The 12,610-nt window shown below is 52.5% G+C and overlaps 4 protein-coding genes across 4 annotated transcripts; 3 read left to right on the top strand and 1 right to left on the bottom strand.

Moving 5' to 3' along the window:
* Positions 1–2,485: 2,485 nt before the first annotated feature.
* SPSK_05589 (uncharacterized protein) lies at positions 2,486–3,093 on the top strand (the record flags this gene model as incomplete). Its single annotated transcript, XM_016732332.1, has 3 exons — positions 2,486–2,623; positions 2,702–2,956; positions 3,028–3,093. 3 exons carry the CDS (start codon positions 2,486–2,488, stop codon positions 3,091–3,093), a joined length of 459 nt encoding a protein of 152 aa, XP_016583098.1.
* A 1-nt stretch (position 3,094) lies between these two features.
* On the top strand, positions 3,095–4,870 carry SPSK_05139 (MFS transporter, AGZA family, xanthine/uracil permease; the record flags this gene model as incomplete). Its single annotated transcript, XM_016731889.1, has 6 exons — positions 3,095–3,111; positions 3,180–3,534; positions 3,607–3,713; positions 3,776–4,256; positions 4,314–4,438; positions 4,519–4,870. The coding sequence occupies 6 exons, from the start codon at positions 3,095–3,097 to the stop codon at positions 4,868–4,870; spliced, it is 1,437 nt and encodes a 478-aa protein (XP_016583099.1).
* Positions 4,871–5,713: 843 nt separating this feature from the next.
* Positions 5,714–6,871, top strand: SPSK_05370 (ubiquitin carboxyl-terminal hydrolase L5; the record flags this gene model as incomplete). Its single annotated transcript, XM_016732119.1, has 2 exons — positions 5,714–5,735; positions 5,883–6,871. The coding sequence occupies 2 exons, from the start codon at positions 5,714–5,716 to the stop codon at positions 6,869–6,871; spliced, it is 1,011 nt and encodes a 336-aa protein (XP_016583100.1).
* A 476-nt stretch (positions 6,872–7,347) lies between these two features.
* SPSK_04922 (E3 ubiquitin-protein ligase synoviolin) lies at positions 7,348–10,271 on the bottom strand (the record flags this gene model as incomplete). The annotated part of the gene is made up of 2 exons (XM_016731682.1): positions 7,348–10,062; positions 10,140–10,271. The coding sequence occupies 2 exons, from the start codon at positions 10,269–10,271 to the stop codon at positions 7,348–7,350; spliced, it is 2,847 nt and encodes a 948-aa protein (XP_016583101.1).
* Positions 10,272–12,610: the final 2,339 nt, after the last annotated feature.

Below are 12,610 nucleotides of genomic sequence, written 5' to 3' on the forward strand. Positions count from 1 at the left end.
AGTATCAAAAACATTTTGAACACAACTCAGGGTACAATATCACACACAATACAGCTGCAATATCGTATATATTTCCACTTGTCTCAGGGACGCCAAGTATAGGCGTGAAAGGAGTAATCTTTGTTTACAGCCGCGCCTTGACAAATCAAACGTAAGCTGCTATCAATTCCATCATCTGTTTTCTGCGACAGTCATTCCGGGATCCTTGAGGTTGTGCTTGTTGCTTGCTTCTTATTTACACAAAATGCTCTTTCTATCCGAAATATGACAAAGTATCAGGAGTCAAGACGGCGTACCATACGGGTGTCAACTATACCAAACAGCGCCACGAGCTTTCAGGATCACTTAATCGAATTTGAAGCCTAGATCCGCACCCATTCGAGCAACTACGTCCACTCAACGATTTCGAGAAAAAAGCTAACTCCTTTCACCCAATATACCCCTGGCATATTCTGCTCCCAAAAGACAGATTTCGGAAGGACGCTACCCACATCGTCTACGTGAGTGACAATCTCCTCCGATGAGCACCCATGGCACAGCGGATAGGTCAATGACTAACAAATATCGCCTAGGCCATGGGCCGACATGTTGGGTCTCGCCTCTTCTTTCCCCGAGCATCCAATTAACTGTCCTTTTCGTCAGGTGCAGAATCTGCCCGGCCCTGCAGCATCCTGTACACCGTGACACGGAGTAGCTAGACATGGCAGGACAGGCCAGGGCCGGGTGGTTTGGCTGGCACATTGATCGTGTAAGTGCGGCATACGTTCATCACGGGCAGTTTCTCCTCTACCCCTCCTGTCGCCCTTTCACCATACTGCCGTCCTCCGTTTTGTGCAGTGCGACCTCTGACCAGTTTCACCACGGAACACAGAAGACAATAGGTCCAAGACAGATGGGTTACACTGAAAATCAACAAGAACAATCCCGGGCCCTCGTTAGAGGTCCTTTTTAGGCTGCAGTGCCTTAAAACTTGTCGAACGTGCTAGGATCAGTCGGTGGTTTGATCTTGCGTCCCTCGAGTGCCTTTCATCTACTGCCGACACTACTATCCTTGACCTCATCGTTGATTCACCGCCACATGCCCACCACCAGCGAGGGCGCCATCGAGGAATCTTTCTGGCCGATGGCAAGCGAGATGTGCCACAAAGACAAGCCGTCATAAATTCGGACGCGTAATATTAGATATAGAAATGGTCTCCCAGGCGACGACCAAGCAGTGCCTAAGCAGAACACACGGGACGCATGACCCCTGAGTTTTGCTTGCACTCTTCGAAAGCCGCCCGGTTGTACTCTGCTGACCGGGGACGGCTGGATGAAGGGTGATAGATTAGGAAAGGAGCATCTTGGCCAGGAGATTGATGAGGAGACACATCTGTAGTAGAAAACAGGAACTTTCCAATGTTTTCGCGAGAGACAGGAGTCGAGGAGATAATGGAATAGGTGAGCGGTCCACGGAATTATATGAACCTGCTGCCCGTACAAACAGTCCCGGTCTGGGAAACGATCATCAAATATATCGCTGGATTTTGTCAGTATCACCTCGCTTCTTATCGTACAGTATGTGTATTTTGCTAGAGATTCCCCGAGGCAGTGCCGCAGTTGGTTTCGGTCTGTGTCTGCTGCTTCTGGCTATTTTCTTTTGTCCTTTTTTTTGTCTTTCTTATTTCGTCTGATCTAGTCAGTTGCTCCTTCTCTATCACATCGTTCTAACTTTTCGCCGTGTCAATTTTCAATACCACAAATTTGGCAGCGTGCCTTCCTAAACCGATACCCGCGCACCTTTCCTCCCCAATCTTCGCCTCTCGCTCACTCCCCGCTCTTCCGTCTCCTTCTCCGACCTCACACATTCTTTACCAACATACGCCCCCAGTCCTATCCTACACTCTTTTTCGTTGTCACATCCTCCACTCTCTGTACGTCTTAATGCACCTGCTACTCGGCACCGGACATATATCTTTTCATCCTACCTGTGTCACCTGGCCCTATTGACGAGTCCGCGCGCTGAGCCAACCTTCTCTCCTCCCCAGAACCTCGACTCGACGTCCACTTCCTCTCTCTCGGCCATCGTTTCCGCTATTTCACTTTCAAAGCTCTCTTTCTTTCTCATCTTTCTCTTGCAACTCAGCCTTGGTCATCTATGTGTGCCTCTGATTGACCGCCTTCGTGTTGCTTCCGACGCCACCTGTACTGCTTCAAGCCGGGGTGACTGCAGACATTCCTTCCGTCGTCCTCGATCGAGTTTTTACACGTCCTACTTTCTTCCTTTCCCAGTTAATTTCGTTTTGTTTTGATCTAATCTTGCCCTTTCTCCTCCTTTTCTTCCTGGCTTCAGTTCTGCCACTTTCACGAATTCTTGCTCGTTTTCTTCTTGTTAACCAGGATGGCCTGCTGCTTGTCATTGCTGTCATTCTGAACCACCTTCTCACCGTCTGCTGTGTCCTAACGACGAACCAGAATCCCACGGAAACTACACAGACCTGCCAATATGGTATTCAGCAGGTCCTCGCGAAGGAACCCTGTCGCTCAGTTGGCAAGCAGTGCCAAAGGCTGCCTTTCCAACGTGAATGAAGCTATCAACCGGTCAACGTTTGGCCGCATTTTCCGCCTGCGCGGCTCAGGACATGTGCGTTTATCTGAAAGTTATTGGTGGCCCTTTCTTATCTATGAGGCCATGGCCTGCTAACTCGAATCTGAATCTCAGCCCGAAGAGATCCGTCATGCAAATTTCGCGACAGAAATCCGCGCTGGCCTTACGACCTTTGCGACAATGGCATACATTGTTGCGGTGAACGTGAGATTCCTGTACTACTACTTCGAAAATGCCCTCCAAACCACATATCTCACCATGACTTACAAAAGGCCTCGATTCTTGTTGCAACAAACGGTACATGTGTCTGTGAAGACCCGAACAAGGACGGAACCTGCGCAGACCCCGAGTTCCAAGTCTGCCTCAACGGTACGGTGCTAAACAGGGTCTTCTCAATATTTTGCAGTGTACTAACTGTTGCTATCTTTAGAACTGCACAGGGATTTTGTGACGGCAACCGCCATCGTCTCTGGGCTCGCTTCGATGACCTTTGGATTTCTCACTAACATGCCTGTTGCTTTAGCGTAAGTGTTTCACCCAATTTCAAGGTAACTTCGTGCAAAGCTTCATGAGGGGGTTAACATTTTCACAGCCCCGGAATGGGCCTTAACGCATACTTTACGTACCAAGTCGTAGGAGTAGGAGGGACCGGCCCTGTTCCGTACCGAATTGCTCTGACGGCGGTTTTCGTTGAAGGATTCATCTTCCTCTCCCTGGCACTAACCGGCATGCGCCAATGGCTCATCCGCATCATCCCGGGGACCCTGAAGACGGCAAGTGGTGTTGGCATAGGCATGTTTCTTGCCCTGAGCGGCATGTCCTACACGTCTGGCATCGGTATTATCACGGCCGGTGGCGTAGCGACACCCCTCACGATCGGAGGCTGTCCTGTGGAAGATCTCGATATCGACGGGACCTGCATGGCAAACGGGATGCGGAGCCCAAAGGTGAGATATGCCTGCATCTTGAGACATAGCTGCACCTTTACGGATTAATTTACTAATATCTCGCAATCACAGATGTGGCTTGGTATCGTTAGTGGACTCATCACTGCCCTTCTCATGGCATTCCGTGTCAAGGCCGCTATCATCGTCGGTATCGCCATCACAACTATTATATCTTGGCCGTACGTGCTCTCCATCTATCTTCAATCTGCGTACATAAGCTAACATGGTTCTTTATGATTAGCCGCAACACGTCTGTAACCTACTTCCCTTACACAGACGAAGGTGAGGCGCGATGGGACTTCTTCAAGCAGATTGTTGCGTTCACTCCCATCAAGCACGTCCTTGCGGCCCAGCAGTGGGATCTGAGCGGTGCCAACGGTGCGCACTTTGTCATGGCCCTTTTCACTTTCCTCTACGTTGACATTGTCGACTGTACTGCAACGCTCTACTCCATGGCGCGCTTCAGTGGTAAGACCGGTTCCGATGGCGACTTTCCACGCTCCACAATTGCCTACTGCACAGATGCGGCATTCATCTCAATCGGCTCTATTTTCGGATGCTCCCCGTCGACCGCCTTTATTGAAAGCGGTGCCGGTATTACTGAAGGTGGCCGCACGGGTCTAACCGCCATTGTGACCGGCCTCTGTTTCATCATATCCGTCTTCTTTGGCCCCATTTTCGCCTCCATTCCGCCCTGGGCGACTGGGACAACACTGATATTGGTAAGCGTATGTCCCTTCGTTGGCCATTGGTTCAAGCAGCTACTAACAACTCTGCAGGTAGGTTGTCTCATGATCCGGCAGGTGACGTTTATCAACTGGAGCTACATTGGTGACGCCATCCCATCATTCATCACCATTGTGTTTATGCCCTTTAGCTACAGCGTAGCATACGGTCTTATGGCGTAAGTATAAGGTGTTTTTTCGTCCCCTTTCCTTTCGATCCCCGTCGAGTCACCGTACTGGCAACCTAACGATTGCACAGTGGCCTCTTCGTCTACGTTACCCTGAACAGCCTCATATGGGTTGTGATGCGGGCAACTGGAGGGACCGTCGAGCCGCGCGAGTACGATCTCAAGGAATATTGGACGTGGAAGCCGGCAGGTATGAAACCAGCCGTGTTCCGTCTATTTACGCGAGACCGGTACTGGGGTGACAAGGAGAGTCTGCACGAAGACGACGATGCATTCATCTTCCCCGACGATAGCAACGCGCAACCACTGCACGATCTACAGACTACGTCGGCGCCTTCGCCGGCCGAGAAGAGCCCTAGTTCAATCCATTCCACAATTGAGCCGCCGCCTAAAGCTATCGTTGCAAGTCACCCGCACGCGTGAGGACTGACGACTCAGGACAACGGTCCCCCGAGGAACCCACATTAAATTCAGCAGCAAAACAGGTCTATTCATGTCAGCATGGGTCTGACAGGTGCCATCGCTAGGTCAGGCAGATAGGGGGGATGAGTATTGTAAGGAGATAAATGTCAACGGCAATAGACTAACGAAAGAGACGAGGAAGTGAGAGGATGGTAGGTAGGGGAGGAGGGTCACTGGCAAGATCTGCTAGTATATGAAGCAACATGATGTTGATGGTGGTGTGTCTTTGTACAGATACAAACAACACAGCGCACTGGATTAATGAAATGCCGAAGCCATCCCACGCATAGAAGCCATTGCTGCCAGGCGCAAACACTAAAGTTTTACAACGGGTTAGCGGTGCCTTCCGCCACCATTATGACGTGCAAAGTTGTGACCCACATATCGTAGCTCTTCCCCCCAGATTGCAACTTTGGTGATTTTGGTGGGTCTGCTCAAGGCGTAAGTTTCCGTCGGCAGGTTGTGCTCTGAAGCTTTCGCCTTCTGGAACGTCCTTTTGCTTTTTCCGCTTTTTATGCATATCACCGACCAACAACCAACACCCTGGACAACGACGAACCACTCACAACCAACGAGACATCCGCATCACCTGCATTGCGTCAAACCCGTGTAATACGCCCGTGCCTAGAAACCTTCCTTACCTGTCTTCCATTGTGATTTGTCACCGTCGCCGCAGACCCCAAACGAGACATATAGACAGCCAGCCTTGCATCTAGCACACGACCGGCACGAATACGATACAGAGTGAACTCAACGAACAATCTTGATTACAAAGCGTGCGAGGAGGACTCGCAGCGCTTCACAATGAGCGGCGGGTGGAACACAAGTGAGTTCTGGGGCCGATGACCAAGGACGGATGACAACAGGACGATGTTGCTTTGAGCCGGGGGGTTGGAGGCGGCGGCTTATCCCTACATTGGTCACGTTTTCCTAGTTGCCCAAGACTGACCCCAATGCTTTCCCTATTGACTAGTCGAGTCCGATGCGGGCGTCTTCACGTACCTGCTCGAAAACCTCGGTGTCAAGGGTGTGCAGTTCGAAGAGCTCCTGTCGCTCGATGCACAAGCCCTCGCCGAGCTGAACCCGGTCTACGGCGTCATCTTCCTCTTCAAATTTCCGACCAATACCCCATACGTCGGTGACAGCGGCGCACCGCGCGACGGCAAGTTTGACCATGCCGCCTCGGAGAAGATATTCTTCGCCCACCAGACCATTCAGAACGCCTGCGGCACACAGGCTTTGCTGTCTGTCCTCCTCAACAAATCGGCCAGCGTCGGCGGCGATGTCGACATTGGCCAGCACCTGCGCGACTTTGGCGACTTTGCCATGGCCCTGCCGCCCGACCTGCGCGGCGAGGCGTTGAGCAACGACGAGCTGATCCGCGACGTGCACAATTCTTTTGCCAAGAGCAGCCCCTTTGTCGACGAGACGCAGCGGCCCAACAGCCCGGACGATGCCGAGGACGTTTTCCACTTTATTGCCTACACCGCCGTCCATGGCCGCCTTTACGAGCTCGACGGCCTGCAGCCCGCGCCCATTGACCACGGCGCTTGCGACGAGAACAACGCTGTCGAGTTTGCCGAGCGCGCCCTCGAGGCCGTTCAGCGCCGCATCGCCCGCTACGGTGCCGACGAGATCCACTTCAACCTCATGGCTGCCGTGCGCGACCGCCGGCTGCAGGCGCGCGAACTGGGCGACACGGAACTGCTGGCGCGGGAGGCGCGCAAGCGACGCGACTGGCAGTTTGAAAATGCGCTGCGGCGGCACAACTTCGTGGGCTTTGCACATGAAGTGCTCGAAGGAGTTGTGGAGGGCAAGCTTCGAGAAGGCGAGGCCGAGGGCAAAGGCGACGCAGCATACCAGACATGGGTAGGCAATGCCACGACACGCTTTGAAAGGCGGATGCAAGACAAGCAGCGAAGACGGAACCCTGGTGGTGACGATGTACAGATGGAAGGGTAGACAAAGGATGTGGAGGACATGGACATCGCAACTAAGCGTGTGTTCTCGTTTTGCTTCTATTTGTGGCTTCGGCCGTTTGTAAATCAAGCGCCATGACTTTTGCCATCATACAACGCACCGGGATTCGTGTGCGTTGTTCACTTTTCCGTTTGCGTTTACTCGTTCATGACATAGATTTGGTTTTAAATGCTACTCGTTCCATCCCATGCTTTCTTCACCGCTAAAGTCATTTAAAAGGGGAGAACACTTGTTTTGCACGGATCAATGCAAGCCACAGTTAAGAAGCAAAAGAGAATGAAATAATAAAGTTGAATCGCTGCGTCGGAGAATATACAAACAAGTGTCGGAAGCGTTCTGTGGCGTGTTACGCGAGAAGTCACGGTGTCGGTCCCCGGACTGTCCTCCCCGCAATACTAAAAATATACACAATAACTATTCAACCTCCATCAGTGGCCAAATCCCCATGCAAAGCCAACCTAAGAATCGTTGCTCGAGTCTTCACTCGAGCCTTCGGAACTTTCGCTGGAGCTCTCATCGTCGTTTTGCTGCGGCTGCTGCTGTTGTGTCCGTGTCGGCCGAGGAGTAGTTTGGCTGGAACTACCGTATAGTTGTGCCGATCCGCCCCACATAGGAGCCGCCGACGTAGCTGCCGGTGCATTACTCTCAGGGACCGCTTCGACCGGCGATGCCAGTGGAGATGCAGGCGCATCAAGTCTTGCTTCGCGGCTATCCGCAGGCAAAGAATCACGGGACGGGTTCGGCTGGGAGGTCACGCGATTGTTTGACGGTCCCGGTTGGCTGTTACTGTCGTTATCGGTGGCTGTGCGGCGGCTGGGATCGTACTGATCAAGAGGCACCAGCGACCAGCCCGGTGGAAGTTGTACACCAGGAAGCAACTCCGAGTTTCCTCTGACAGGCGGGGCACTCCCGAACTCGTCGCCAAGCTCTCCTGCGCCGACAGCCGCGCCCTGATCAGGGCCACTGTTCGAACCATTGTCCAGTGTCGTGGTCATGCCTGGCCACTGACGGAAAAACGATTCCGCCTGATTCAGCGCAGCCCGCTCTTGTTCGGCTGAGCTGGATACATCGGGTGCATCCGGCGCGGCGCTGCTGCCTAATGTTGCAGGCGCGTCCTCTTGGGGAGCCTGGGCAGGCGCCCGTTCCGTCGCATTCGTCGTACTCACATCCGGTGCCGCCCCTGTGGATTGTGCTACAGTCTCCGTAGCTGCTACGGCTGTTGGATCTGCGGGACCAGTCGGGTTGAGGGGTACGGTTGGTGTTGGTTCGGGTGCCGTCGTTGGGATATGCTGCGTGTTGCGAATGCGTTGCAGCTCGGTGAGCATGGTCCGCAGGGCCCGGGCTTCAGCACTTGCCAGCTGGAGCTCAATCGTGCCAAGTTCGATACGCCGCTCAATGGACCGGAGGTCCTGGAAAATGGACGCAGTCGAGGTAGACTGGGACATTGTCGAGGATGGTGTAGCATGCGGGACGTGGTGCGCGAATGGAGTCGGGGCAGCACCGAAAGCAGGTGGGCCACCAGCAACGCCGGCCGGTGCCGCTTGATTGTTGACAGGAGGGTTGCCGCCGGCGATGGCATTAGGAAGACCGAGCCGTTGTGCCATCTCCTGGATGTCGCGCGCGCCACCTTGGGCAAATCCGAGACGCAGCGGTCCGATGTTGAACATTCGCAGGGCCGGACCACCGCCACCGTTTGGAGGCGGCGGCGGGTGGGGATTGTGGTGGTTCACATCGGCACCGTGGCCCGGGGCACCCGCTGCCGCTCCGGGAGCAGGTGCTTGGCCATTGACGGCGGGTAGTGCCGGGTTTTGCAACGGGTTGGCTCCGTTAGCTGCAGGCGGTGCACCCGCGACACCACCTGCACCTGCAGCTGCACCTACTCCAGCACCGGCGGGATCAGCACCCGCTGCCCCAGCAGCTACAAGGTTCAACCTGAACAGGGCATTATCGCGATTCCGGTGTGCGTTGGACGCGTCGTCAATGACCACAGACCGACGACACGTAGGGCACACCTGTTGTCGCTCCATCCAGCTCTTGAGACAGCCCAGGTGCAGGATATGGCCACAGGGAAGCTTCTTGGGGCGGGTGCGCTCAATGCGCGCTGGGTCGTTTTGGTTCCACACGTGCATGTCTTCGCGGCAAATTATGCACGTGTTTTCGCGGTCCAGGTCCTGTTCGGACGCATCCTCATACCGGTTCATATCCTTGATCGCCTGGCGGTACTTCATCAATGCACCCAGCCGCTTGATAAAGGACCGTACCGTCATGAACAGATCCCTAATGATGTGCAGGGGCAGGCCAATAAAGTTCAGAAGAACAATAAAGAAGACGGCATAAATGCAGAGTTTGGTAAAATCTGGAGGGTTGGTGTTAGTGTGTGGTCTCATGTCTTTCCTAATAGCTGGGGGCGATCGCCTCTTACCTGTCCAAAGGTCGAGGCCAAGAATGTACTGGCCCTTGGCCTCCCAGCCCGCCACTTCAATGTCCATCTCGTCCACATCATCTTCGTCTGGCAACTGCTCATTGTCTTCCTCGGTCTCCAGTGCCGCCACAGCCCCTTCGCCGCCTTCTTGTCCCGTGGCCGCTGCCGCTTCGGCTGCTGCGGCTGCCTCTTCACGCCGGCGGATAATTGCCGCCCGCTCTTCTCGAATCTCACGGCGCCGCTCGACCAACCGCTCCTGCGTCTGGCGTTTGATGATGCTTATGTCCAGCAGGATGATGCCGTATCGCAGCGCAGTGTGTAGTGACGTGACGAGCAAGACGGCAAACTCGAAGAGGAACATCACCATCATGTCGGACTTGGCCTGGTCAATCACAGTCGACACGGCATAGTACAGCAGCCAGGCATCGTACACCAAGCTCAAACAGAGCGAGACGATGAGGCGAGTGTGGAACAAACGCGGGTTGGTGGGCGGCTGCTGCTCGAGAGCTTCGATGCGGCCTTCGCCAATCCAGCCCCAGACCTTGCCCGTCAACAGGGCGACAAACATGACGATAAAGAAGCCGCCAATTTCGTCGCGGAACATGGTCATGGCCAAACATGTTTCGGTGACGGCGAACCAGGCTTTTTCGTAGAGCTGCTCGACCTCGACGGCGCGGAGCTGGCCGAAGCAGACACGCTGGAGGCTGTAGACAAACGTCGAGTAGATGAGGGCGATGAGGTTGACAAGGATCTGCGGAGAAGGGAAAGGTAGTCAGCATAGGATCATGGGGTCATGGGGGGAACTGTGTCGAGGGGCCAAAAACAAACCATCATGCACAGATTGCTCTGAAAAAGATAGACCATGGCTGAGTAAAAGTTGGCTCGTTGGTGGAAGGCGGACAGCACAACGCCGGTAGCCAGGACCGTCGAGGCCCCGGCATACCACTCCAGACGCATCATCACGGTGTGTTTTGGGAGGGGCCGATAGTGCCGGGGTCGAGCGTGGTGAGCGTAAAAGCAATGGGCGTTTCGAAGCAGCTCTCGTTCAGATGCTCAGAGGGAGCCACAGCATCAGGCTCACAAAGAGCATTGGAGTAACTTCAGTCAGCGGCCCAGAGATAAGAATGAAGGACGATATCGTTGTAGCAGTTCTCGGCGTTGCAACAGCAATCGATGCGGCGAATGAAACAGCTGGCCAGAGGCTGTTATATAAACGCGAGTCAAATAAATGAGAGTCGACAGGACAACAGGGGAAATGCCGACTCGAATGGAGTAAAAGGCCGGCTTTCCTCCACAGTAGCAAATAAACCCTTGTAACAACATGCACGTACTGAACAGTGATGCCGGTGCTGCTGGTGATGGATGTTGTAGTTGGTTGCGGACAGAGAGGCAAACAAGCTACACGTGTTAATCGAACCGATGATGAAGCCACTTGGCGATCGCGCGTTGTTGGGGACCTGATGCCCCTGTAATTGAGTTAACGGCACGTGATAGCTACCCAGCGCTAGTCTCAAAATGGTCGCCTGCTTGCGACATTTCACGGGACTGACAAGGCGCCCCACTATTACACGTCAATAATACACTCCTCTCATTGGCCAAATTGGCCTCAGCCTTGCGACTTAACAGCCTGGCGACCTCTGGTCGACATGCCGCATTGCACTGTTTATGGTTGTGTCAAATTATGACGATATACATGATAGGCACTACGAATCAAATATTTGGTTTATATGCCGGCATTTTTTTCTAACATTTTAAAAGTCCTTGTGTACGTGAAATGTGTTACGTGAATAATTCATCCAATATTTTTGAACTAGCCACAGTAAAAAGTTAAGTTTATGTAGGTCCTTACGTGTTTGCATCAAGCAGAAGATTTATCTCCCGTCTCTGCGAGGTGACAAGTCACATTAGAACTTTTTCATACTAGCCATACTCATGACAACTACCGAAAATTGCTGCCTTACATATTCAGTTTGGCATGGTTGAACACCAAATAAGCGGAGGACCGTCCATTGCAAACCCGCGTCGAGCAGCATACGTTTATATACTGGACACTCGCTTGGATATTTTATAGGCACGAAAAAAAATTATACCAAAGAGAATGAAAAACGATTAATGTATACCCTAGAGCCATTGCATTGGTATGGTATTAGTCAAGGAAGGTGACTGTATGTGTACGATGATTTCCGGGGCTGGCAAATTGATTTGTATTTGTTGCAAGTATTTTGTGCCTTACACCTGAGACAATAAATTGTCCGCAAATATAGCGATAATACACCCGAGTCTGTTCTTTGTCAGGACATAGGTGCTTGTGTCTTGGCCATAACCTGTAGCTTACGGCCCGGACGTTGCCTTGAATCAGGAGGCATGTCGCTTTATTTATTTCAATAAACTAACATGAGGACTAATGTAATTATTCAAAAAACTCCACCGTGGATATAAAATACAGAAACGAAAGTTGTATCGAGGAAAAGGAGGCATTCAGACCAATAAGACAGTATATCATAAGTAGGGCTGCATACAAAACCACGGCATATGGCCGGCTGCTTAATGTACGAACTCTTGGTTGAATCCCGCAGGTAGGTAGTAAAACGCGGTGAAGGGCTAGCAAAGCAGAGAAGCTTACAAATATATGATTTTCTATGGAAAAACATGGACACGACAAGATCTGGTGACGATGTTGACGGCGATACCGGGTATAAACGCCGATTTCGAAGTCCGGAAAGCAAGAGGCTTCCGGCGTCGATGCTCCCGGGCAACGCAAAATTAGATTGTTGACATCGTCAGCTTAAGCATATGCCGTATATTGACAATATTGACCTCTTTTTCTCCTGCGTGGATATAAACGGGGTGGAGTGGACATGGCAGAAGTTTGCAATGTTGATGTCCACAAAGTAGGTTCAGGATATCCACGCCTCTCAGACTACGCAAACGGTGTGCTGGACATTTTATCATAAACTGACTGTTTTTGTAAGCAGTCAAGGGTCCTCGTTTATTTGCTACCGGGAACCGGGCATTTATACGCCGAAAGCGTGATACCTACAAGCGTTCACATGGTATAAACGGCGATACTAAATCAATGTTTGTTCATGAGACTACGGCAAGCCGGCCCTCTCCAGTTTTTCCTGAAACGAACCTGCTAACCTCAGTGCTTTAGAAAAAGAGAGACGACGTGCAAGCTGCTGGCATTGTCAAGAAGTGTTTCTTGTCGAATCGGGCAAGCAACCACCGCCAACGGAGTAGAGATGTCTGCAGGACAGTTTGTGCACCGCCTGGAGAGGCTTGGTATGAATTCGAAGCCC

The sequence above is a fragment of the Sporothrix schenckii genome (assembly GCF_000961545.1).
Source record: "Sporothrix schenckii 1099-18 chromosome Unknown Cont49, whole genome shotgun sequence".
Lineage (NCBI taxonomy): Eukaryota > Fungi > Ascomycota > Sordariomycetes > Ophiostomatales > Ophiostomataceae > Sporothrix > Sporothrix schenckii.